Here is a 23223-nt window from a genome sequence, read left to right as displayed (position 1 = left end):
GATTTAATTATTTTATTGTATTAATTTTATATATTGAAATTTAGATATATTTAAAATGTTCACCTAATATTATTTTTTAACCAATAAATATATTTATTCTTTGAAAGAATTAGGTTCATGGCATTTATATTCTCCACTTGTTCTTGTCCTATAAAAGTAAATAAATTAAACAATCTATTTTACTTTAAATATTCTTCTTTTAAATCCTTTAATTTACCAACACAACTTTTGACTCGAGCAATCAATTCCACTAACTAGTTCAAGAAGCATAATATGAGCAATTTTCAAGAATAATGTGGCATTATTGTAGGTCGGCGTGTTAAATAATCGGGTTGAATTAAAATTTAAAATATTAAAATGAGTTCAAATAAAATTTAAGTCGAATCATAACCTCTTCAAATTATGTTAGGCTCAAATAGGATAAACATTGGATTGGATCATGACCTGTGCGATTTGACATGTTTAATCTCAATAATTTAAACATATTGTTATTTTCCTTTAATAACTATTATTTGAATTTTAATTCAATAAAAACAGTTATAAAATTGATATATAAATCATAAAAAATATAAAATAGATTCTAATTTATGCATTCAATATGAGAACATAAATTACACCAATACAAAAAATACTCTTAAAACATGTTGAAATTAGAGATTACATTGGACACAATTAAAAATTATTTTAAAATGGGCTAAAACGTAAATAAGTTGAGATTGATCCAATTCAAAATATCTAGAGCTCCCGCCTATAAAATTTTAAATGAGTTAGACGAGTTATATATATTTAGGCTCATTTTGACATTCTTAACCGTACTTGTATGGAGGTATGCAAAAAAAAATTATTCTTATACTTTTTATCGAAAAATCATATTATATATGCCCGTAAGTAGGAGTATGAAATTTTCTCGATAAAAATTAAATTAAAAATTTTTAAATATGATTTCATTTTTTGAAAATACTTTTCGCAGAATATCAATTTGAGATTAAAAAACGTTTTCAAAAATATAAAAACAATCACTTGGATTTTAGTTTCGAAGAAAAGATATCTGAAAAAACATTTTATTTTACTAATTAAAATCATATTATTCCCCTTTACAAGTTCGATAAAAATATTTACAACTTCAATATTTATAAGCAAAATTAATTTATGTCCATAACTTATGTTCGATAAACGAAACCATTAAACTTAACCCGAAAACAAGCTAAAAAAAGCCCAATTCAAAACGGGTCAAGTATATTATAAAAAGGATGGCTGACATTTCTCTTATCTTTTTATCTCGAAGATTTTGCCATTGTGGCTCCATAATCCCCTCGGTGAGTTCATCTCTTTTCCCCTCTTCTGTAAATTCAATGTTTTTTTCTTGTACTATGTTTAATTGGGTGTTCGAAAATGTATTTAATTTTAGCTGACTCGCAAATCTTGGTTTACTATTCTCTCCATTTCAATTTGTTTGTGTGGTTCGACTTTGGCAAATAATATAAGAAAGTAAAGATTTTTTTTTAATCAAGTGGGGTTGAAGTAAAACTAATGTTATGTCGAATGTATCAAAATGTTGTTTAATGTGAAAAGTTAGAATTGAAGAGTTGCTATTGGAAATTGAAATGGAGGGGGTTAGTATTTATGCTTCACTAGGATTTGAACTTGAGACGTTATGGTTATCAATCTACTTTATTGACCGCTACTAATATTTTAGGTGGACTGCAATCTTGATGAACATACTAGTGTTTATTTTGTTGTTGATACTGGTTTCCTTTGATTCCTCTTTGTTTTGTGGTTTAAAGACTTGTCCTTTATGATTAAATATGGTTCTTTTATGACCAATTGCTTGCGTAAGGACTTATTTGCGGAATATTTTGTGGTGTAGAGTTTGCGAAATGCGTTTGTGGTGGAGGGGGGTTGATGTTTGGTGTAATTTTGAAAAGAAAAACAATGAGTGGAAGTAATGTGTATTGAAATGCAAGAGATATATAATGGAGTAAAGATAGTTGTAATGAGGACTTAAGGTACTTCTATTGTTAGGAGTGTGTGTTTTGTATTTTTTTTGAAGATTGATAATAAGCTCAGCAAATTGGTTTTATATTTTGATAAAGCTGAGTATTAAGAAATGACAATATTATCTAAACAGTGGTTGGAGCGAGCGATAAGGAGAAAGAGCTGAAATCGTAGTAAAAGGAAATGACTTATCTCATAAGTGAGAGTAGTTATTTCCCCCTTTTGATGGAAAACTTTTTTTCTTAGGAAATATGTTTAGGACCATTTTTATCACTCTTCTACTGTTTTAGTCATACCGAGCAGTGTTAAAGTCAGAGTCAAACCTTCTGTAGACTTACTATCAAAAATATATTTCTCCAATTTGTGTTCGCGATGATCCGGGGAAATTTTAGATTGGCGATTAAGATCCTTGGTAGTTGTTATGGTAATAGTTTTGTCCTCTTAGTAGTTCTATGCTCATATTTTTCCCATTGTTAAATATCACTTCCTTTCCTTTAGGCCTCTCATCTCTGATAGTAAGTACCACGAGAGGCTACTGAATTTCTTTGTTTTCTTTGCAGCGTATAAATGGCAGTGAGTTTGAGTCTTGTTTCCTCATTCAAAGGACTCTCCTTATCTTCCAATTCTCTCCTTGGGGTTTCTCTTCCCATTGCCCCTAAGTTCTCCGTTTCCTTCCCGTTGAAATCTCCATTGACAATTGAGTCTGCACACAAGAAAGGAGCTGGTAGCACTAAGAATGGTCGAGATTCTCCTGGACAGAGGCTTGGTGTCAAGATTTATGGTGACCAAGTCGCCAAGCCCGGTTCTATAATCGTTCGCCAGCGCGGTACAAAGGTTTCAATTTTACTTCTTCTGGATCTCCTCTCTCTTTTTTATTTTTGCCTAAAACTCGTATTTGCTGTGGAAGTTCTGATAGTTCTTTTGATTAATTAATAGTGCTTGAAATGAATTCGGATGAACCCACCCAAGTAGAGTGTAATTCCAGTTTTTTTGCTCAATACCTCACAAACATACTAGGTCCTGGCATCTTGTCAATAACTCTGCTCCATTCGTCTGGCTTTCTTCGTTTGGTTTGTATATTATTTGTTAGAAATATGTGGATTGTCTAGAGGGCGTTAGATTGAGTACAAAACAAGGTACTAGAGGGATACATATCTTGTCATTTGAAGTAACAGATTGCTATAAGGTTTAAGGTTTTGAGCTCGTGTCGTGAAGACATAGTTGGAAGTTCTCTTTAAGAAATGCACATTTGTTATAATCCGACTTGAGTTTTTTTTCTTTGCCGAAAGTGTCAGTTTCTGACAGTATGATGCTATGAGTAGATGTCGTCTTCTATCAGTTAGATAGTAAAAGGGTTTATGCCAGAGGTTGGTATTAGTTTTACTTTTTTTCGGCTCTGATATGATCCTGTTATCGTCTGTTTGTTTGCTCTAAGAGTAGTTCAAAAGTTGCATTCTCCGTTTAGCATTGCCATATATTCTGTTCCCTAATCGTTCTCGTGGTGATATTTCCAGTTCCACCCAGGAAAGAATGTTGGACTTGGCAAAGATCACACAATATTTTCTTTGATTGATGGACTAGTCAAATTTGAAAAGTTTGGACCTGACAGGAAAAAGGTTGAGTTCTTTAGCTTACTGCTTGTAGATATGTGGTACACGAGTGTTATTAACGTATACTGACTGTGCAGATAAGTGTTTATCCACGCGAGGTGCAACCTGAAAACCCCAACAGCTATAGAAACCGAAAGAGAGAGTCCTTCAGATTACAACGTGAACGTAGAAAGGCACGAAGAGAAGGTGTCATCCCTGAGCCTCAGTTGATAGTTGCTTCTGCTGCTGAATCCTCTGAAGATAATCCCATCACCACTTGCTGATAATGGTCTTTCGATTTTTCAAACATTCTGTTGTCGTTTTGGTTATTGCTAGTAGCTACTTGGGAACACATTTGCAGGCACATTTTCTAAACTGTGTTTCTGCCATTGTTGTCTTTTTTTGTTTGTAAATTGTGTTACTGAAAGCATGAGTCTTTGTCACAGTTTGTATGAGTACAGAATGAAATGTATGATTCAGAAGATGCAGCTTTGCACAATAGCACAACCAAAAGAGTTTTGAGTTTTCATTCGGTTTAAGTGTTCAGTTGGTAAAATCACAACTAAAATAATCCAATTTCAGAGACCTTCCACGTTATTCCGCCGCAGAAGCTAGTAGTAAGAGAAATCTTCTAATTTTAAGGAAATTTGAAGATTTTATCAGCAAATTTATGATCAAATTTAAACTGTTTAACAACCGTTTCATATAAATTAGGAGGATGAGAGTATATTTAAAAGAATAATGAGTAGTACATAAAAGGGTTCATTTGATATTAGAAGGAATATTAAATTTGGAATAATCTGTGGTCATATGATAAGTTATCTTATTATATATACCATAGAAAATTAATCCAATAGGATAAATTTGTTTATCTCATCTCTCGTATAAAAATAGTGACTGTGAAAACAATTAAGTGTAATTATAATTAATTTTAAAATAAAATATTTCATCCCTTTTAGTGGTTATCTTATTAAAAATAAGTTAATTTGAAAAAAAGTTATTCCATCAGCCATACGACATAACTTATTTCGTCAGCCCAGGGACGAAAATAGTAGGATAAATAATCCAAAAGAAAAAAAAACAAACTATGTAATACCCTATATCAAAATTGAAATAAAATAATCTTACATTTTATGGCGAGTTTATTATACGATCCCAAAACAAATACTCCGACCCGGAACCCGACTCTGGTGCTGAACAAATTTGTGGCAGCCATTTCTCTGTTCTCTTTGTAGAGGATTTTGTGATTCTGGTTGTTCTTCATCTTGCGATTTGCGACCCTCGGTGAGTTCATCTATTTATTTTATTTAATTTTTCTCATGTTTAAGTTTAGTTGTAATATGTGTCAAATCGCACTAGGCAAGCCCTGTGCCAAATTTTAGCTGACTGCAATCTTGATGAACAAACTAGAGTTGGTACTGTGATTTTTTCTGATTTCTCTGTGTTTGTGGTTTAAAGACTTGTCCTTTTTGGTTAAATTGTGAACCCTTTATCACCAATTGTTTGGTTAATGCTTTATTTGCGGAATTATTTTTTTGATGTAGAGTTTGAGAATGAGACTATGGAGGAAGGTAGATGATGTTAGGCGTTATCTTGAAAAGAAGAGTAAATGTGAATGTGATGTGTATTGCTAAGGAGCAAGAGATAGTTGTAATGAGGACTAAAGGTGATTTTTCCATTTAGGTGTGTTAGGCATGAAGGAAAATGCTTTTCCGAAAAATAAGTTGTGAGTATTATATGTGAGCATTGGTTGGAGCTAGCCGAGGAAGTGGTGAACTCTGCGTTCACTCTACCCTCCCCAGACCCCACTTAGCGGGATTGTCACTGGGTATGTTGTTGTGTTGGTTGGAGCTAGCGATATGGAGTAAGAATTGAAATAGCAGTAAAAGGACATGACTTGTGAGATAAGTGAGGAGAAGTCATTTTCCTCTTTTGGTGGAAAACATTTTCAGCAACCAAACACGAAAAAATAACTTCTTATATTTGAAGTTAACTAATTTTAACATGTATTTGTGGAAAATGATTCTAGTCACAGACTGAACAGTGCCAAAATCACAATCAGACTTTTCTAGACTTACTATTAAAAATGTATTTTTCCGATTTGTGTTGGTGATGATCGGAGTATATTTTGGATTGGTTATAATATTCTTCTTGGTTGTTTTTTTATGTCAATCGTTAGTTCTATGGTCATCTTTTTCCCCATTTTATACTTGGTACGCTTTGGCATATCCTAATACGGTGAAATAGAAATGCGCCTTAGTCTTGAATTCCTTTATGATATTCATCTTGTTACCTTTATTTAAACTTCCAAGATATTTCAGGCTGTTATTGATACTGTGCTATTATGACATTAGATTCTACTATAGTCCTAATTGGTATGCTTGGGTTGTTCCCGAGTTTTGAAACTCTTTTTACTAGTAAAAGTTACATAACCTTTTTCATTCCATGGGCAAATGCTAAGAGGGTAACCTAAAACCATCTGTATATTGAACATACTAATCAAATAAAAGAAGGTACTGGACTGCAAATTAAATAGCACTAGACGTTTAAATTAGGAAAAATGATGCAATTGTAGAATTTATCAGTGCAAGATGCCTTTTGTGGCGTACATAATCCAAACCTGTACTGATGATATCTTTGAACAGCAGGTTAATTGAACTGCTCTTGAGTCCTAAAGTCATTTGTACCTATTTATGTTTGATGCATATTTCAGTTTGTATTTAGATTGAGAGGAACCAAATAATGCAGTCACTGGTAGCCATATCAGCCATTGCTTATCAAGTTTTTATGCTTTTTCGATCTTTTGGCATTTTATTTGTAGAATTATTTGCCATCTGTCCGTGTCCGAGCTTTGGTAGACCGTAGATAAGAGTTACATGATACTTGTTGCTGGTGGGTTCTTGATTCTAGTACACTACAACGACTGGTTTCGGGATAGATATCTTATTTACACATATTAAGTGAATTATTAACATAATTACAAAGTTTGGGCCAAACTTCTCTGGATTCTGTGAACCCGTAGCTTGTGGTGTAGATCCGCCCCAAGGGAGAAAACTGTTGAATGAAAATTTGTTAGTAAATTTACTCCAAAGCAAGAATAAAAATGGAAAACTCTTAACAATTTCTGTGAATTATGAATCTAGTGCCTGTTGGCTGCAAAGTGACTCAGAATTTATGGAATGGTACTCACGAGAACCATAAGACCGGCAAGCTATCCAAGATGATATTTGGAAGCCTATCTCGCTCTTAGTGTTATATAATAGGTCTGTTAGACCATGTTCTGTATATGCTTGATCAAGTTGTTCTCAAAAGTCATTACACACAGCCAGTAGAAAAGTGCTGATTGCTGAAAGTGAAATAGAGTGACTGTTGCTGCATGGGTGATGAATCATATTGGTGCGCATGAAGCTTAGACTCTCCAAAAATGTTATTGAACTTGTGTTGAATCCTCCAAAAATGCTACTTTTGAAGGATCTGGCTCGCACTTGTTGGCATTTTTGAAGAGTCGGAGCAACTTAGTTTTGTCCAGTCATCCTACTTATAGACATCTATATTGATTATCTCACACTCTCGCTCTGAACTTTAAGCATTTCTATCCTTGAAGCCTTTGATTTGTTTCGTTGAGAAAAAAGAAAGTTGATAATGATCATATGCTACCAAGATGTTCTTACTTTCTATACTGCTCCTGAAAGTATTGACACACAGCTCCTCCTTCCGCGTGTTTATTGTCCATTTTATCTTCAGATTATTGAGATGCCTTTCTATTTGTGGTTTAGTGTTTGTTAAACTTCAGCATATCCATTTTCGTCTTGCCACATTCTCTTGTTTGCATCAGTCATCAGGTTCTTGAAGTTGACCAGTGATGGGAAATAGGCCAGCAAAGCCGGAGAGAGATGAGGTGCTTTTGAAGATTGTGCCTCCTCTAGATCAAGCATACGTTAGATGGCTTGCTCGTGATCTCGAGAGAATTCATGGCTTCACTCCAAGAAACCCTCGTGCTGTAAGGCCACCCGATCATTACATAGAATACATGCGTTTACAGGGATGGTTGGATGTCAGCTTAGATGACCCCGACCTTGCTCATCTACTTAAATAGTGAAGTATATCAACTGCAATACTCTTAAGAACATGTATAAACTTCAAATTGATGTTTAGTTTTCTGTACTGGTACATTGAGATTCAGATCCTGTGTATGATTTTATGAAATGGAAATCTTGTGAAATATCACTTGTTTGCTTGAGCTATGTGACTTTATTAGTATGAGTTTGCAATTATTTTCCCCTAGAGGGTCGCGGCGCGATCCTATCGGATCACTTTACCCTTAATCATAACTCTCGTGTTCGAACCATGGAATAGAAAAAACTTGTAGAAAATGCTCCCCCTTCTAATGACCTTTCAGTAGTTTGGGGTCTTCGAAAACAACCTTTCTATCTTGTATCTCCACGAGATAAAAGATAAACTCTGGATATATTTTACTCTCCACTAGGTTTCAATGATAACGTTGAAAATTTCTTTTTATCTAGTAGTGTGACTTTTGATTTAAAATCTCACTAGCGATTAAAACGACAACCTGATCTATAATGAATAGTGATTGATTATACATATCTGCAAATCGATAAGTCGAATCGAACCACATCCCTAATCGAATAGACCCTTAATATATATTTTTTACAATAACACAAATATTGTTATTTGTTTAACATAATACGTCTCAAAAGTTATATGACTATATAAGTACTATCATGTTGTACACTAACTAATATACATGGTCGATGACTAGATATGATTATTACTTTGCAAGTAATTTTTCTTCAACCGATTGATTAAACATATTAAAGTTTTTATCAATAATTTTTTTTTTCATGGAGCCCATAGAATTCAATTTGACATGTGAAAATGGAGGGTGCAAACTAAATCCAAACTTTATCATTAAACTATAATTGCATAATCATATTATTAAAAAAAAAAAACATAGTACTAAAGTACCATTTATTTACTTTGATTAATTAATTTTTATAATATATAGTATTTTTTTATTTACAAATAACTGCAAATTCCCTCCACCTATATATCCGAACCAAATTCCCTCTCTTTCTTCTTCTTGTTCTTCCCTTTCTCTCTCTTCCCGCTATTTTTTTTTCCCTTTTCCCAATTTCAGATCTCATCTTTTTCCACTCAATTCTCCTTTTTTTCCCATCAATTCTCACTTTTTTGACAAACCCCTTATGCCTAAAACTTCAAGAATCGAAAAGGGTTTTCAATTTTATCTCTTGTTTTGTCACTGAAAACAAAAAGATCGATTTTTTTGGGAATTTTGGGAGTTTTTAGCAGGTGGGGTTGTTTAAAAACGAAGGTTTTAGCAGATCATGAAACCCCAACAGCAGCAGCAGCAGCAACAATCTTTGAAGCGTCAGCTTCAGTTTTCGTCGATTAAACCGGTATTTGGTGACTACCACCGGTTTTCCACAGAACCAGTTGATTGTTCCACTCAAGAACCCCCTGGAATTGTTGTGAAGACTCCGGTGAGCTTTTTTTTTTTTTTACTGTTATTTTAGCGTCTTACTGATGTAATATAGGTGTGTGGTGTAAATTGAACAGTGTTATGTAAAATTTGCTGTTGGAGTTTGGGTATTTATGGTGAAAATTGCTGGTTAAGATGTTCGAATGGAAAATTTGAGGTTTTGTGTTGTTTAAGTGAAGCTTTGAGGTGGGTTTGACTTGAATTGTAGTTTTATTGTTAAGGCTGTAGTGAGCTCTCCAATTTTTGTAATGCTATCCTGTGTATCTTTCTGTGATGTAATTTGCTTTATTGATGAATGATAGTGGTTGAAATGGATCAAGGAACTGGTTGTGTTAAATGTTGTTGAATTTGGATATCGAGACTAGTGAGCTTTCTTTGTGATTCTTTAGTGCCTTACTGATGCACTATAGGTGTGTTTATGGGATAAATGAACAGTTTTATGTACAATCTGTTGTTGGCGTCTGGATATTAAATGGTGAAAGATGCTTTATTGTTTGTTCGTTAAGATTTTCGACCAGAAAAATTGAGGTTTTATGTTGTTTAATGAAGTTTTGAGGTGGGTTTGACTGGAATTCTTGCTTTACAATTCAGGCTCTTGTAAGTTCTTCATTTTCCTCAACGCTATGCTGTATATCATTCTGTGATGTAGTTTACTTTATTGTTGGGTGCCAGTGGTATAAAATGGATCAAGGAACTGGCTGTGTTAAATGTGCTGTTGAATTTTGGATATATAGTGGTCATACTAGCTTTATTTAGCCCAATTGTTTCTCCACTCGGAAAAGCATTTGAGAAATGTTTCAAAGGGACTATACACAAGTATCTGAGAAATGTTTCAGATGTAGCACACTATTTATTAGGTTTTATAGGACATATTCTTTATCATACGAGTCTCGAGAACCTTGATCTAGTGGAAGATTTGGAAGTATTTAACTACTACCAAACTCAAGGAAGACTAATTTATCGGGCACATTCTCTAATTTAATTTTTCTCTTTCCTTTTATTGGTTTTGTGGAATGTTTAAACCAATGAACTCATGGTCTTATTAACATCCTCGCACTGAGCAGCTATTTGATGGTTGTTCATCTGCTTTTTCCATAAGAATACATCCGTCTTCAGCTATCCAAACTATGAACTGTTCGTATGACCATCAGTAAGGAATTTTTGTCTAAGTAGGATTAACCCAATAATAAGTGTTGTATGACTAATTTTCACTTATTATTCGGAGTGTTGATAGTATGTGATTAATTTGTCATTGTGCATGCTAAAATGAAAATTGCACTTAACCTATGCTGATTCAAAGGAGATGCATGCGGTTGACAAGTTCACATTTATGTACCAATTTCATTTTCAGACACAATTTAGGTTAAATCTTAAAAATATAATTTGCTGATAGCGCTTGGGGTACTCAATTGTCTTTTTCAGCCACTGAAGCGGAAGAGTGCAGCAGCAAATTATGGACAGGTGGTTGGTGACCGGAATCCAGCTTGTGGATATGCTAATGTCAACAGTCCTTTACAAACGACACCAGTATCTGGAAAAGATGCACAGAAAGTTCCTAGGACTTCAAAGGCCAGATCTGCTTCTCAAGCTGTTACCTCCAATGTTGGTGAGGATTTTTGAGAAAAATGTTTCATTCAAAATGTTAAAGTACTTCATTTACTTTCAATGAAGCATTCAGTATAGCAATCTTACTTCTGCAAGCCAGTAAATTGTAGATTATCTGCTGATGCTTCTTTTCCTCCCCTTCTCTCTCTCTCGATCCTTATCTTTGTAATTCACTTTTTCTGAGACCGACCTTATTTATACAAGCAGAGAATTACTAGCTCTAACTTTTGGTTATTGAATTTACAGGATCCCCTTCAGGCAATAATGTTACTCCAGTTGGTCCTTGTCGATATGATAGCTCCCTGGGTAAGTTAAAACTTTGATGACATAATTGTTGATTTGTCCTTCAATGTATTATTTCTCTGATGTCTGAGTTGTTCTCAAGTGTTACATATTTGTGGTTTATTGGATACTCCTCCGGCAATTACCTGTTAAATGGAAGAGCTATAGTAAACTAGTACTTATAACAGCATCTCTTGATTCCCATTCAGGTCTTCTAACGAAAAAGTTCATCAATCTAATCAAACATGCAGAAGACGGTATGCTTGATCTAAATAAAGCTGCTGATACATTAGAGGTGAAGTTCAATTTATGTAAACGATGCAGAAGACAGTATTCTTGAATCTTGATGCTACTATGCTTGATGAGGTCTTACCAGTTTAAGGTGGTTATTTCTTATAACAGGTGCAGAAAAGGCGTATATATGATATCACAAATGTCCTGGAAGGCATTGGGCTGATAGAAAAGAAACTCAAGAACAGGATCCAGTGGAAGTATGGGCAGATATACTTATCCAAGTTGAATAAATTTCTCAATTATTTATCATGAATATTTATAATGTGATTCGGGATAATTCAGAGAAAAAATAAGTTAAAATATGATTTTAAATATTATTATGTAGGGGTCAAGGTGTCTCGAAACCAGGAGAAGCTGACGAGAGTGTTGCAAGTTTACAGGTAAGGACCATTACTCCAACGCCTGTTGTATTTCTTAATGTTTTTTTTAGTTTACACATTTGTCCTCTAGAAGTGAAGTAACTTGAGCAAAAGGGGCTCGTACTGATGAAAAGATCCTCTATTCTCTTGAAAAATGTGTGGGATTTTTTTTTTCACAAAACAACAGTTTTAAGCATTCCAATGCTCTTAATTTTAGCCTGTGCTTCCTCTGCTGAAGGCTGCTAACAACATAGACCTGCCAGTATCAGTTTTAATGGTATTCTCTTATCGAGAGTTTGCACTCTTGCAGGCAGAAGTGGATAAGTTGACGATTGAAGAGCATAGATTAGATGACCAGATAAGGTAGCTTCTTAACTAGTAATAAAAAATCCAACAGTGCTTTGCTTCATCTCTGACCTTAGATTGTGTTATTGTTGGCTTCTTTCAGAGAAATGCAGGAAAGTTTAAGGGACCTAAGTGAAGATGAAAATAATCAAAGGTAGCATCTTTGGCTTAAATAAGAACAACATTCTGCTCATGCGATTTCTGATGGATTTAACTGCTCACCATTTTCTTATTCATTCTTAAATACTGATATCCTGAAAAATTCTTTTCAAAGATGGCTTTTCGTCACTGAAGACGATATCAAGAGCTTACCTTGTTTCCAGGTAATATTTTAGCCCTCCTTCCAATTTTTCCATTCCCTTTATTTCTAAATGCAACCTTCAATAACTGACCGCTTAGTCTAAAAATTGATTGGTTCGATCAGAATGAAACATTGATAGCAATTAAAGCTCCACATGGCACCACTTTAGAAGTCCCAGACCCTGACGAGGTAACCTATATCTCCTTATTACAGAAAAAATATTGTTCCATTTCTTGCCCTTTCACTACCACATTTCTTAGCATGTCCTTCTTGCCTCTAATAGGCTGTTGATTATCCACAAAGGAGATACAGAATAGTGTTACGGAGCACCATGGGCCCCATTGATGTTTACCTAGTCAGGTATTTTGCTGCTTCTTAGCACAATATGAATCCCAGGATGGAGAGAAGGGGAGGGGTGTTTCTAATCTTTTTACATTATATGGGGTATAATGGATATATTTCAATATTTGAAACTAGAGTTGTGTTTTATTTAGTCAATTTGAGGAGAAGTTTGAGGAGGTAAATGCTGTTGAGGCACCCCCAAGTGTGCCTTCAACGTCAGGTCTGAATGAGAATGAAACTCCAACATTGGCTACTGAGGAGAATGAAGAAGTTGATATTGGCATGGAGGGAAAAGAAAATCAAAGTGTGCGCTCAGAAGTTGGCACTTCACAGGACTTTATGACTGGAATAATGAAGATTGTTCCAGATGTTGATGTAAGTTACTGTTTACGAGCATTGCATTAACCTCTCATTACAAGCATTACATTAATTGTTCATGGGCATTACATAATTGCAGTGCTATTGAATGCCAGGCAAAAGTAAGAAAGTACGACCCATAAAGCATTTGCATTTTGCCATTCCTAGAAGAATAGATGTTTCAGACACGATCTTATTTATTATGAAAAGATATAGGATTTGAATAACTATGGTTTTCAGTTGCTAATTATTTTCAATCTTCAGAACGAAGCAGATTACTGGCTTTTGTCAGATGCAGATGTTAGCATCACTGACATGTGGAGGACAGAATGTATCCTTCTGAAATCTGTTTTCTGTTTTTATCAAAAGGATTTAACTTTATATATATTGATTCTAACACTATCGATGTATTATGGACGGTTACATGTAGTTACCATTTTAGGCAACCTGTTTTGTGCATAGAAGTTGAACTTTCATTGACATTACTTCTCCGAATGTAACATCCATAACTCGCAAATAGCTGCTATTGACTGGAACGAGTTGGATGTAATTCAAGAAGATTATTCAATCGCTAATGTCAGTACCCCAAGAGCCCAAACTCCGCCACCTGCTACAACTGAAGTACCTTCTGCAGCTAATACTTCCGGGTGCTAAATGGTATTTGCTGGTGCTTGTGTGGATGCTGTCGTTTAGTTTTCTAAAAGATGAATGGTCGCTCCATTTGCCGGATGATGCTTATATATTATTGGTTGAACAAAAGCTTCTACATTAGATTCATTCCCCTGTACATCCATTTCAACTCTATAAAGGAAAGAACAAGTGCATCCAGGGCTGTTGCATTTGAGGCTCAAGATATTGCAAGACTCGAGCCGATTGTTCATTGTACAGTTTAGATATACTTAGATTGCACTTGTAATAGCAACAGTCAGTAGGTTAAGCTGTCGATATCTTGCCTCGTGTATCGTCTAGCTCATTGCTTTCTATGATCTTAGCTCTAACAATATAATTAGGTTGATGCTTTAGCCTAGATTATTCTCATACTTTAGGACAAGTTTTATTTAGTTGCTGCAGTTCTTTTTACATTTGAATGTGTCTGGAGTTTGCTTTTCTGCTATTCAAGTTCTCGAATTGCATCTATTGAGAAAGGGTGACTTGGAGCAAACAGTAAACTGTTTGAGTCGTGGAATCAACCATTGATGCTTGCTTTTATCTGTGTACACTACAACCCCTCGGGGTACAGAACTTTCCCAATCCTTGCACGAACATGAGATACTTTGTGGACTGAGGCTAAATTGAGAAGAACGATAGAAACATCGATGAACACCTGTATTTCCAGTTATATACTGAGCTAAAATCTTGCAGTTATCAACAGTGTTGTTATACTTGACAATAACAATTAAATAGTAGTAAATATAATTAACCTGTAGTATTTACTAACACATATATTACATCTGCAGCAAAATTGTGTCCAAAATCAACCTAGTTTTACTTCTCTTTATCAACTTTCTTTCCAATCCAAGTAGCAACAATTGGTGTTAAAGCAACAGTAGGGGGAAATCTAATAGGTGATGCGGCTTTGTGAGCGGCATAAGCCAATGCAAAAGTTCCCACTTTCTCACCAGTCTCATCAGTAGAAATACCAACCTGCAAAATATATATATGAGTTTCTATTAGATAAAAATATTGGAGTGAGATGAGTTTAAATGGAGCAATATGGCCGACGAGAACTCATACTAGCTGATCCTAACTTGTTTGAAATTGAGACGTAGTTATAACAGTTGTAGCATGCCAACCTATGCTTCACATGTTGAGTGACTTGAATTGAAAATCATAGTTCAGAGAAAAAAAAAACTCATTGTTGAGTGACTTTCTAATAGATAAGTGACTTGAATTGAAAATCATAGTTCAGAGAAGAAAAAAACTCATAGTTGAGTGACTTTCTGATAGATAAGTTCAAAGTTGAGTGACCATTTGAGATATTATTTCAATTTTCATTGACTGTCAGACTATATTACTCGAACTCTTCAAAACCTTATTGCTATATTTTAAAAAATGCACTGCTTTTGGGAATCCAACACACTCAACAACAATTTTGAAGAAGCGGAGCAACATAGACAACCATGCCAACATCACCATTCTTTTGGAGGATCTGACTAACATTTTCGAAGAATCCGAGCAACATAACTGTCAAGCCACAAACCTCGGAGGTGCAAGAACTCTTTTTGTGTTAGAAAAAGTGTACCTTTTGTAGCAAGGATTGAACATCAACACCAGAATTGATGAGAGCATAACAGAGACCAAATGATATCAATGAGAGAGTAATTGAAGTTGCTAAATAAGCTCCTCCATATTTTGCCAAAAGCTCTTTTGCTTGATCCCCTTTTGATTTCTTATCCTTGTTCTCTTCATCTCTATCCTCTTTTGAGCTAAATATCTGAAATCATTTAATATATTATAAAAGATAATCTTTTCAATGTATTACTTGAATCGATCGTGTATCGAAAACAGTCTTTCTATCTCCACGAGGTAGGGTACTGTTAAGGTCTGCATATGTTCTACCCTCTCCAAACCCTACCTTATGAGATTATACTCGATACATTGTTATTTGTAAAAGATGATATTTGCTATGCATTACTTGAGCCGATGATCTTTCGAAAACTGTCTCTCTATCTCCACAAAATAAGGTTAAGGTTTGGATACGTTATACCATCTCCATACCTCATCTTATGATATTATACTCGATATATTATTATTTATAAAAGATAATCTTTTTTGAAGTTTTCTTGAACGGGGTAAGTAATAGGCAAAATAGAACGATAGAAACTTATTTGCGATCAACTTTTTATATCAAAGCAATAAATATACAATACATGTTTGTACACTTAATCAACAACAATTTATTAACATATTTTTCCACCTCTTTCTTTCACTTAACCATAGTAAATTTAATCAATCAATTAAGCATTGACACGTGTTTGCACATACATTTATCTTATTTAACCAACTACGCGAATTTTAATTAGTCAGACCATTGAAATTTATATACCAAGAAAATAAAATATTATAATTCCCAAATTCCAAACACCCTCCCTTCGAATTTACTTGTCAAATACTTACTAATTCAATTTCGACTTTGGACAATTATTTTTCAACATTATACCAACAATTTATTAATATCGAACTAATATCATTTAAAAAAAAGTGTTTGACATCGTATCAATTAATTAATAGAGGTAAAATAATAAATCGGAACAGAAGAGTACCTTCCATAGGCCAGCTTCTAAACCAAATTTCTTTGTAATTTCCTCAGCAGATTTAACTTCTTCTGTTGTTTTCTCCTTCAATGCTCTAATTTTAAACTTTTTATTGGAATTTGAGGTAACTGAATTTAGTGCCTTGTTTGGTTTTCTTAAATTTGGAAAAACAGGAAATAAAGAACAAAGAGCAATTTTACTGTACTGAGAAGAAATTTGTAAAGCAGAAGCCATATTTTTTTTTGAGTTTATCCAAACGCGGCGTTAATTCTCTTCTTCTTTGAGGAGTGGACTCAAATGGAGAATTAAATAAACAAACAAAAAATCAGATGGAGAGAATGACAAGTTTCATTATTTTTGGCCTTTCTTTATTTTAACAAATAAAAAATGTAGGTATTCTATATTCCCTACTATTGGGCTTCCTACTTTTTTGGGCCTACTAGTCTAATCATAAATTTTTGGAATTTAAAATTGTATATAATAATAAACTATTAATTTAAATAAAATATTATAAAAATACTTTGATTTTGTATCCTATAGCAAGTTATTGCTATTTTCGCCACTCTCCCTAGTGGAAGCTCGCTTGCCACTCTCGTTTGGTAGCAGTTTCGCTCGCCTCTCTCGCTCTTTAAACACAACACAAATGTATAAAATGTGTTTGTGTTTGTATAAAGCAAGAGGAAATTGTATAAATAAATATATTTTCGTTTCACTCTCTCTCCTACCAGATCTTGCTCGTCACACTCCCTAATCTTGCTCGCCACTCTCGTTTGGTGGCAGTTTCGCTCGCCTCTCTCGCTTTTTATACACAACACAAATGTATAAAATGCGTCTGTGTTTGTATAAAGTAAGAGAAAATTGTATAAATACATATATTTTCGTTCTCCTCTCTCAGATCTCGCTCGCTACTCTTCCTAATCTTGCTCGCCTCTCTCGCTTATACAAACAGAAACAAAAATGTATAAATTGTGTTTCTGTTTGTATAAAGCGAGAGAAAATTGTATATTCACCATGCAAATATATATATCTTCGTCCTATGCACTCATAATTATACGATACAAATATTTTTCTGCCCGATTTTCTTTTGTCTTTCTCTCTTTCTCGTTTTATACATACACAGATTATACAATTGTTTTTTGTATATGTACAGTGAAATATACATATTTGTGTTTGGTATGAAGTGCAATTTTATAAACTTTACTATAACATACAAATATGAATTTTGTGTTTGCTATATGTAAAAGTTACTCAAATTTTTAAAAAAATATTGGACGTGGCAAATGTTTATTGTATTTATGATAACTAGTTATAATTTTAAAAAATTATGAACAATAGCTATGTTTTGGATTATGTAGTAAATACATAATATACATAAAATTGATACTTGATGTCAAAATACAATTCTTTCGCCTGATACGAATAATATTCAACTAATATACAATGATTGTTGCTAATTATAATTATGTTCGTAATTACCTCTTTAAATTACCGTTAGTTTATAAAATTTTCTCAAATAATCAGGTGGTAGGGGGCGGAGTCAGCATTCTGTTAGGGGTTCATTCGATGAAAGATATTATTATTTATACATAATTAATTATTTTTTTTATGTATATATAATAAATATCAATCCGCCTTCAATTAATTCGTATGCTTAACTCTTCGAATTTTAAACCTCTTTTTTGGTTTTGAACTTACATAAACATATAAACTTTTTGAATAGTTAGTTATACCTTCATTATTATAACTTACTAATTTATTTTTCATAATTATCAGTGGACCTGATAATTTTGAATTGTTTTTTTTTTCTTTTAATAAATATCAAACATTGCTTAGTAATGAAGGGAACTACATTTTGCTATTTTCTTGAAGTGAAAATTTTAGAGTGACTAAATTACTCTATATTATTTTTATTATGCTCTTTTATTTTATACAATTAAATGAATAAATTGATAGCAATTTGGAAGACAACTTAGCTCTTAATTGATGCATTACTTGAAATTGAAAATGAAAACTAATCTAAAAATTTCTAAAACAGAAGTAAATTAACTATTAAGAAAGAAAACAAATCTTGAAAATATTCCAAAGATTATAGTGCAATAGCAAGTACTTTTCAATTTTTAATTAGAAATCTCGATCGAATTTGAATGGTGAGTATGGAGTCGGTCATCTTTATTAGAAGCGTTTTACCTGAAACTTTTCGACGTGAATTTAAATTAATTGAATCTTAAAATAAACGTTCAATAGTTGTTGTTCCTTGTAGCAAAATTTTGGTAATAGGTTAAGCTCATTCACCAACTAATTAATGATATATGGACATGAAAATGTAGAAAAATGTTTTTTTTTTTAAAGAAAAAAATTTATGTTTATAAGTAAGTATAACAATATTATCTCAACAACAATTATATATAATCGAATAAAATATTATAAGGATGAAATAAGATAAAGTACAAATTCAAAGACAGCAAAAGAGAGACGAAACACTAAACTTAAAAGGTCAGTAATGAATTTTTTTCACAATTTTAATTATGTAAATCATTTTTCTCATTTTTAAGTTTTTTTTTTTAAAAAAAGGTATAATATAATTTGATAAACAGAAACAATTGAAAAAATATATTAGAAAGCATTTTTCAAAAAATATTTCCCCTCACCAAACACTCCCCTATTCTCATTTTATATATTTATATATATATATATATATATATATATATTCCTATAAAAAATGCACATTTCGATAGAATAATAAAAAGACCTATCAGTGGGCTCTTCAAATCATGTATTACTTGTAATTTACTTCACTCTTCATTGGGGCGGAGCTAGCTTATTACGGGGTTTATTCGAATCTTCTTTGATAAAAAACTATATTATTTATACATGATTAAAATAATTTTTTAAGTATATATAATGGATACCGAACCCCCTTAAGCTACTTGCTGTGTTTATTTCTTCAGATTGAGCTTTCTTATTGAAAATATTGACTTCGCCACTGCTCTTCATATTTTTCTTTTTATACTGTATGACGTTTATTGATATTTCGATGATGTCTTTTAAAAAAAATCCAATTTCAAATAGTTTAAGGAGGCAACAGATTAATTTTTTAAATTTTATTTTGAAACCAGCTATACGTTAGAAAGTTTCTTCTTTTTTTTTTGAGTTACTTGACTAATTAACTAAATGATATTTTTAAGCTAGTTAACTAATAACAAGACTTATATATTATCAAAAAATATAACGAAAAATAAAATTGACCTATTTAAAATTGTTCAAAAAATTTTTAGTCCTTCTCCTAGTTCACAAATAACCACATTTCAATCCATACAATAAAAAATAATCAATCATTATCTTAAAATTTTATACTAATCTCAAAATTTCAAAATTTTAAATACTGGATAGTTGAAAATTGCGTGTGTATAATCAAATACCATTTACATGCCTAACCTAAAAAAAAAATTGTGTTTACACATATATGTGACAAAAATATACTATATAATTAATATGAGCATTCAGGGTTGACTCGTTAAAAATTTTAAAGTTATATTTTTCTTAAATCAAATGTATATCGAAATCGACTTTATTTCATATAAGATATATTCTGTTTTTTTTTTCCAACCTTTATTTTTTAAAATTACTTCAAAATAAGTTATTATCATAAGCACTTTAATATTTATTGAGAGTATAAATAAATAAGCTTAGCTAAATATGTATTTTCCATCTTACCTTTAAAGAGTCAACTACCTAGCTCTACACAATTATTATACACGTCTATCTTCCTTGTTATCTACGGCAAATTAATTGGATAATCTAATTTTTTTAAATAAAATTGACACAAATTTATCAAAAATAATTTATATTAGATTTAATTTAATTATAATAAAAATTATTTCAGTAAATATATTTTGTCGAAATAATTTTTTCTTTTAAAATTGAGAATTTATCCAAAATAAAATCTAAAAAAATGATGCGTTTAAATCAATATAAAGGAGAATATAAATAACAACAAATAATATGATAATTAAAAAAAACATCAGATAATATTTAAGTACTTGAAAATTCAAACAATATTTTATACTTGACAAAACGTAAACGAAAGAGACCAGAAAAAAAGCAAAAAAATCCTCAATATAATCCCTCTTTTTCCTCCAATATGGATCAAATAAATAAATGAAAATGACAAATATACATAATCTTATAATTAAACTCTGGTGAGAGCAGAAGCGGCGTTAAAATTTTTAATAAGAAGGTCGAAAATTTGTAAAAATAGATAGTCGAAGGGGGTTCGACATCTATTATATATACCTATAAATTTATTTTAATCATGTATAAATAATATAATTTTCCGCCGAAGGGGGTTCGGATAAACATCATTGTATGAAGGTAGGTCCGCCCCCGGGTGAGAGTACAATATTACGTATTCTTACTCCTATCTTACGGTAGAAAGACAGTTCTCAAAAAATTCTTAGTTCAAAGAAAATCAAAATTGACCATCAACAATAAATCAGATATAGAATATAAAAAAATTATCTAAATACACAATTTACTTAACAAAATTCCTTAAAATTTCCTCTAATTTTAAAGTTACAAAAACTCCCATTCTTTTATTCTTGAATATACTACTTTACAGCGATATATCGATCATATATATCACTTTATGGAATGTATAAAGACATATGCTATGTACCGATACCGTTGATTGATACAATCTTAAACTGAGACGTTTTGAATGTGTCTAAATTTCACCAAATTAAAAGAATTTTTATAATACCGAAAAAACCAAATATTAAAAGTAATTAACTTTTAGCACTATATATTTTATGTTTAAAAACATTAAAATATGACATATTTTATCTCTTTCTTTTTTTCTGGTCAATTATTATTAAACAGTCAGAAAAAAATAAAATCTTTGACCATAATATTTTCTAAAATATTAATTAATTTGACCAAATAAAAATTGGAACATTATATCACACGTTAACTCATTTATTTCCTTCTATATATATATATTAAACTTCTTCTTCTTCAAAAATATATTCAAAAATGTCTTCAAAAAATAAAAAAATTTGGAATTGCATTACTTCCAATGGAACAGCAGGTTGTGGTTGCAGCAAGCCCAAATTATCAGAAATCATTCAGCCCAAGCCCAAGCCCAGGCCCGAACCCGAGCCCAATGCGCACTCATCTTCAACCTCTAATTCAGATTCACCATCTCCGACGATTATGCCGGCGAAGATCGTCGGAAGTGTGGCGGTGGTGAAGGATTCCGACGATCCGTTTGGGGATTTCCGGCGATCGATGTTGCAGATGATAATGGAGAAGGAGATTTACTCCTACGATGATTTGAATGAGCTTTTGAATTGTTTTTTACAGCTGAATTCGCCTTCTCATCATGATATTATTCTTCAAGCTTTCATGGAGATCTGGAATAATGGCAAAAATTATATCGCAAATTGATGCTCAATTGCTCGAATTCTTCGAAAATGTTTAGACGATAACAGGTTGGGATAGTAGAATGTTATATGACTTATATATGCTTTATATTTTAAGTTAGTCGAATTCTTTAAAAATCTCATTTCCGAAAAATTAGTATTCAATAATTATTATAAATAATATGTTTTTTTTTTGTTTGATAGATCTTTAATTACGATGAACTTTTATATGTTTTTTTTTCGCAAAAAAATAATTAAAAAAGCTATATTGAAAAGGGAAAATTATATATAATGATAAATTAAAAAGCTATATTTTTTTTTCTCAAAAAAATAATGATGAATTATTCTCCCTCAAATTCTCGCTCGCCACCATCCCTATGTCGCTCGCTCCCTCTGTCGCTGTCTCTCTCGTTCTATACAATTAGAAATATATAAATTGTATTTCTGTTTGTATAAAGCGAAATAAAATTGTATATACACATGCAAATATATATATCTTCGTTCTATACACTTATAATTATACATATATATCTTCGTTCTATACACTTATAATTATACAATACAAGTAGTTTCCTGTCCAGTTTTCTTTTGCCTTTTTCTCTTCCTCGTACAATTTATAATTGTGTTTGTATAAAGCGCGCGAGAGAGAGAGAGTGATATTTGATATACAAATATTTTATTTCGATTCAATTGTATACAAATTCAAATTTTATACATATATACAAACACATGAAATTGAATTGAAAAGATGCCAACGATTTATACAAACGAGAGACTGACAACCATTTATACGAAAGATCTGCCAGCGAAATTATATAAATCTGAAAGAGGAACCAGCGAATTATACAATTGCTTCTCTTGTATATATGTATAGGGAAATAGCCTAATCATAACATGTTTGCTGTGAAATACAATTATGCAAGCTTTGTTATAATATACAAATATGAATTTTGTGTTTGGTATAGGTGAAAGTTGTTCTATTAAAAAACCAAATAAAATTGTATTAAACAGAGTGTATATTTATATATATATAAAATTTTCCTAATATTTTGAGGTAAATAAGTAATATACTATGGATCAATTTGATTTTATGTGTTATTGTTTTGATTTTTAATTTAATATCTATATTAATAAATAAACTAATGAGATGTTTTTTTATTCATTTTTTATTTTTAACGATTTGATTTTCGATTCAATCAATAAAAAAATAGATATAAAATAATATATGACTTCTCTAATAACAATTATATTACTTTACAGAATGCTCATAAAATATAAACAATAGTAACTAAAATGAAAAGAATTATTTAAGTGTAACACAAATAAAAGAGCTAGAACAATACTTCACCCGTCCAATTTTATTTATCATGTTATGCTTTTTTCGAAAGTCAATTGACTAATTTTCAAAGTTAAGTTAGATTACATCAATTCTATATTTTAAATAAAAAATATATAGTAAAATATTAGTCAAAATTCTTATAGTCTGACTTTAAAAAAGGAAATATGAATTGAAGACTAAAGGACAAACGTAGTAATTAATAAGGTATTGATATTAATAT

The 23223-nt window shown here is 31.9% G+C and overlaps 5 protein-coding genes across 5 annotated transcripts; 4 read left to right on the top strand and 1 right to left on the bottom strand.

Annotated features, from left to right (window-relative positions):
• The first annotated feature begins 1269 nt into the window (after window positions 1-1269).
• LOC101244639 (50S ribosomal protein L27) lies at window positions 1270-4091 on the top strand. Its single transcript, NM_001329388.1, has 4 exons — window positions 1270-1316; window positions 2556-2829; window positions 3510-3611; window positions 3683-4091. Exons 2-4 carry the CDS (start codon window positions 2563-2565, stop codon window positions 3866-3868), a joined length of 555 nt encoding a protein of 184 aa, NP_001316317.1. The 5' UTR covers window positions 1270-1316; window positions 2556-2562; the 3' UTR covers window positions 3869-4091.
• A 644-nt stretch (window positions 4092-4735) lies between these two features.
• On the top strand, window positions 4736-7827 carry LOC101244341 (uncharacterized). The gene is made up of 2 exons (NM_001320345.1): window positions 4736-4868; window positions 7420-7827. The coding sequence occupies exon 2, from the start codon at window positions 7447-7449 to the stop codon at window positions 7678-7680; it is 234 nt and encodes a 77-aa protein (NP_001307274.1). The 5' UTR covers window positions 4736-4868; window positions 7420-7446; the 3' UTR covers window positions 7681-7827.
• Window positions 7828-8638: 811 nt separating this feature from the next.
• On the top strand, window positions 8639-14104 carry LOC101244053 (transcription factor E2FB). The gene is made up of 14 exons (XM_004251039.5): window positions 8639-9106; window positions 10528-10711; window positions 10957-11016; window positions 11202-11287; window positions 11395-11483; window positions 11612-11666; window positions 11956-12008; window positions 12094-12144; window positions 12265-12313; window positions 12415-12480; window positions 12575-12651; window positions 12786-13008; window positions 13255-13321; window positions 13511-14104. The coding sequence occupies exons 1-14, from the start codon at window positions 8951-8953 to the stop codon at window positions 13642-13644; spliced, it is 1350 nt and encodes a 449-aa protein (XP_004251087.1). The 5' UTR covers window positions 8639-8950; the 3' UTR covers window positions 13645-14104.
• A 199-nt stretch (window positions 14105-14303) lies between these two features.
• Window positions 14304-16626, bottom strand: LOC101243761 (uncharacterized). Its single transcript, XM_004251038.5, has 3 exons — window positions 16254-16626; window positions 15233-15424; window positions 14304-14634 (listed from the first exon to the last, which is right to left on the bottom strand). Exons 1-3 carry the CDS (start codon window positions 16476-16478, stop codon window positions 14476-14478), a joined length of 576 nt encoding a protein of 191 aa, XP_004251086.1. The 5' UTR covers window positions 16479-16626; the 3' UTR covers window positions 14304-14475.
• Window positions 16627-21275: 4649 nt separating this feature from the next.
• OFP30 (OVATE family protein OFP30) lies at window positions 21276-21689 on the top strand. Its single transcript, XM_019210971.3, has one exon. The coding sequence runs from the start codon at window positions 21276-21278 to the stop codon at window positions 21687-21689; it is 414 nt and encodes a 137-aa protein (XP_019066516.1).
• Window positions 21690-23223: the final 1534 nt, after the last annotated feature.

The sequence above is a fragment of the Solanum lycopersicum genome, chromosome 11 (assembly GCF_036512215.1).
Source record: "Solanum lycopersicum chromosome 11, SLM_r2.1".
Lineage (NCBI taxonomy): Eukaryota > Viridiplantae > Streptophyta > Magnoliopsida > Solanales > Solanaceae > Solanum > Solanum lycopersicum.
This window is presented reverse-complemented; position numbering and strand designations above follow the sequence as displayed.

What these genes read in the sequence shown, in the direction of transcription:
- LOC101243761 (XM_004251038.5), bottom strand. Translation starts at nt 16,478, where the DNA reads ATGGCTTCTGCTTTACAAATTTCTTCTCAGTACAGTAAAATTGCTCTT. An exon ending in TAGAAGCTGGCCTATGGAAG is followed by an intron (nt 15,425 to 16,253) that starts GTACTCTTCTGT and finishes AAATGATTTCAG; the next exon opens with ATATTTAGCTCAAAAGAGGA. An exon ending in TTCAATCCTTGCTACAAAAG is followed by an intron (nt 14,635 to 15,232) that starts GTACACTTTTTC and finishes TATATTTTGCAG; the next exon opens with GTTGGTATTTCTACTGATGA.
- LOC101244639 (NM_001329388.1), top strand. Translation starts at nt 2,563, where the DNA reads ATGGCAGTGAGTTTGAGTCTTGTTTCCTCATTCAAAGGACTCTCCTTA. An exon ending in TTCGCCAGCGCGGTACAAAG is followed by an intron (nt 2,830 to 3,509) that starts GTTTCAATTTTA and finishes TGATATTTCCAG; the next exon opens with TTCCACCCAGGAAAGAATGT. An exon ending in TTGGACCTGACAGGAAAAAG is followed by an intron (nt 3,612 to 3,682) that starts GTTGAGTTCTTT and finishes CTGACTGTGCAG; the next exon opens with ATAAGTGTTTATCCACGCGA.
- LOC101244053 (XM_004251039.5), top strand. Translation starts at nt 8,951, where the DNA reads ATGAAACCCCAACAGCAGCAGCAGCAGCAACAATCTTTGAAGCGTCAG. An exon ending in AAGTCCCAGACCCTGACGAG is followed by an intron (nt 12,481 to 12,574) that starts GTAACCTATATC and finishes TGCCTCTAATAG; the next exon opens with GCTGTTGATTATCCACAAAG. An exon ending in ATTGATGTTTACCTAGTCAG is followed by an intron (nt 12,652 to 12,785) that starts GTATTTTGCTGC and finishes TGTTTTATTTAG; the next exon opens with TCAATTTGAGGAGAAGTTTG.
- OFP30 (XM_019210971.3), top strand. Translation starts at nt 21,276, where the DNA reads ATGTCTTCAAAAAATAAAAAAATTTGGAATTGCATTACTTCCAATGGA.
- LOC101244341 (NM_001320345.1), top strand. Translation starts at nt 7,447, where the DNA reads ATGGGAAATAGGCCAGCAAAGCCGGAGAGAGATGAGGTGCTTTTGAAG.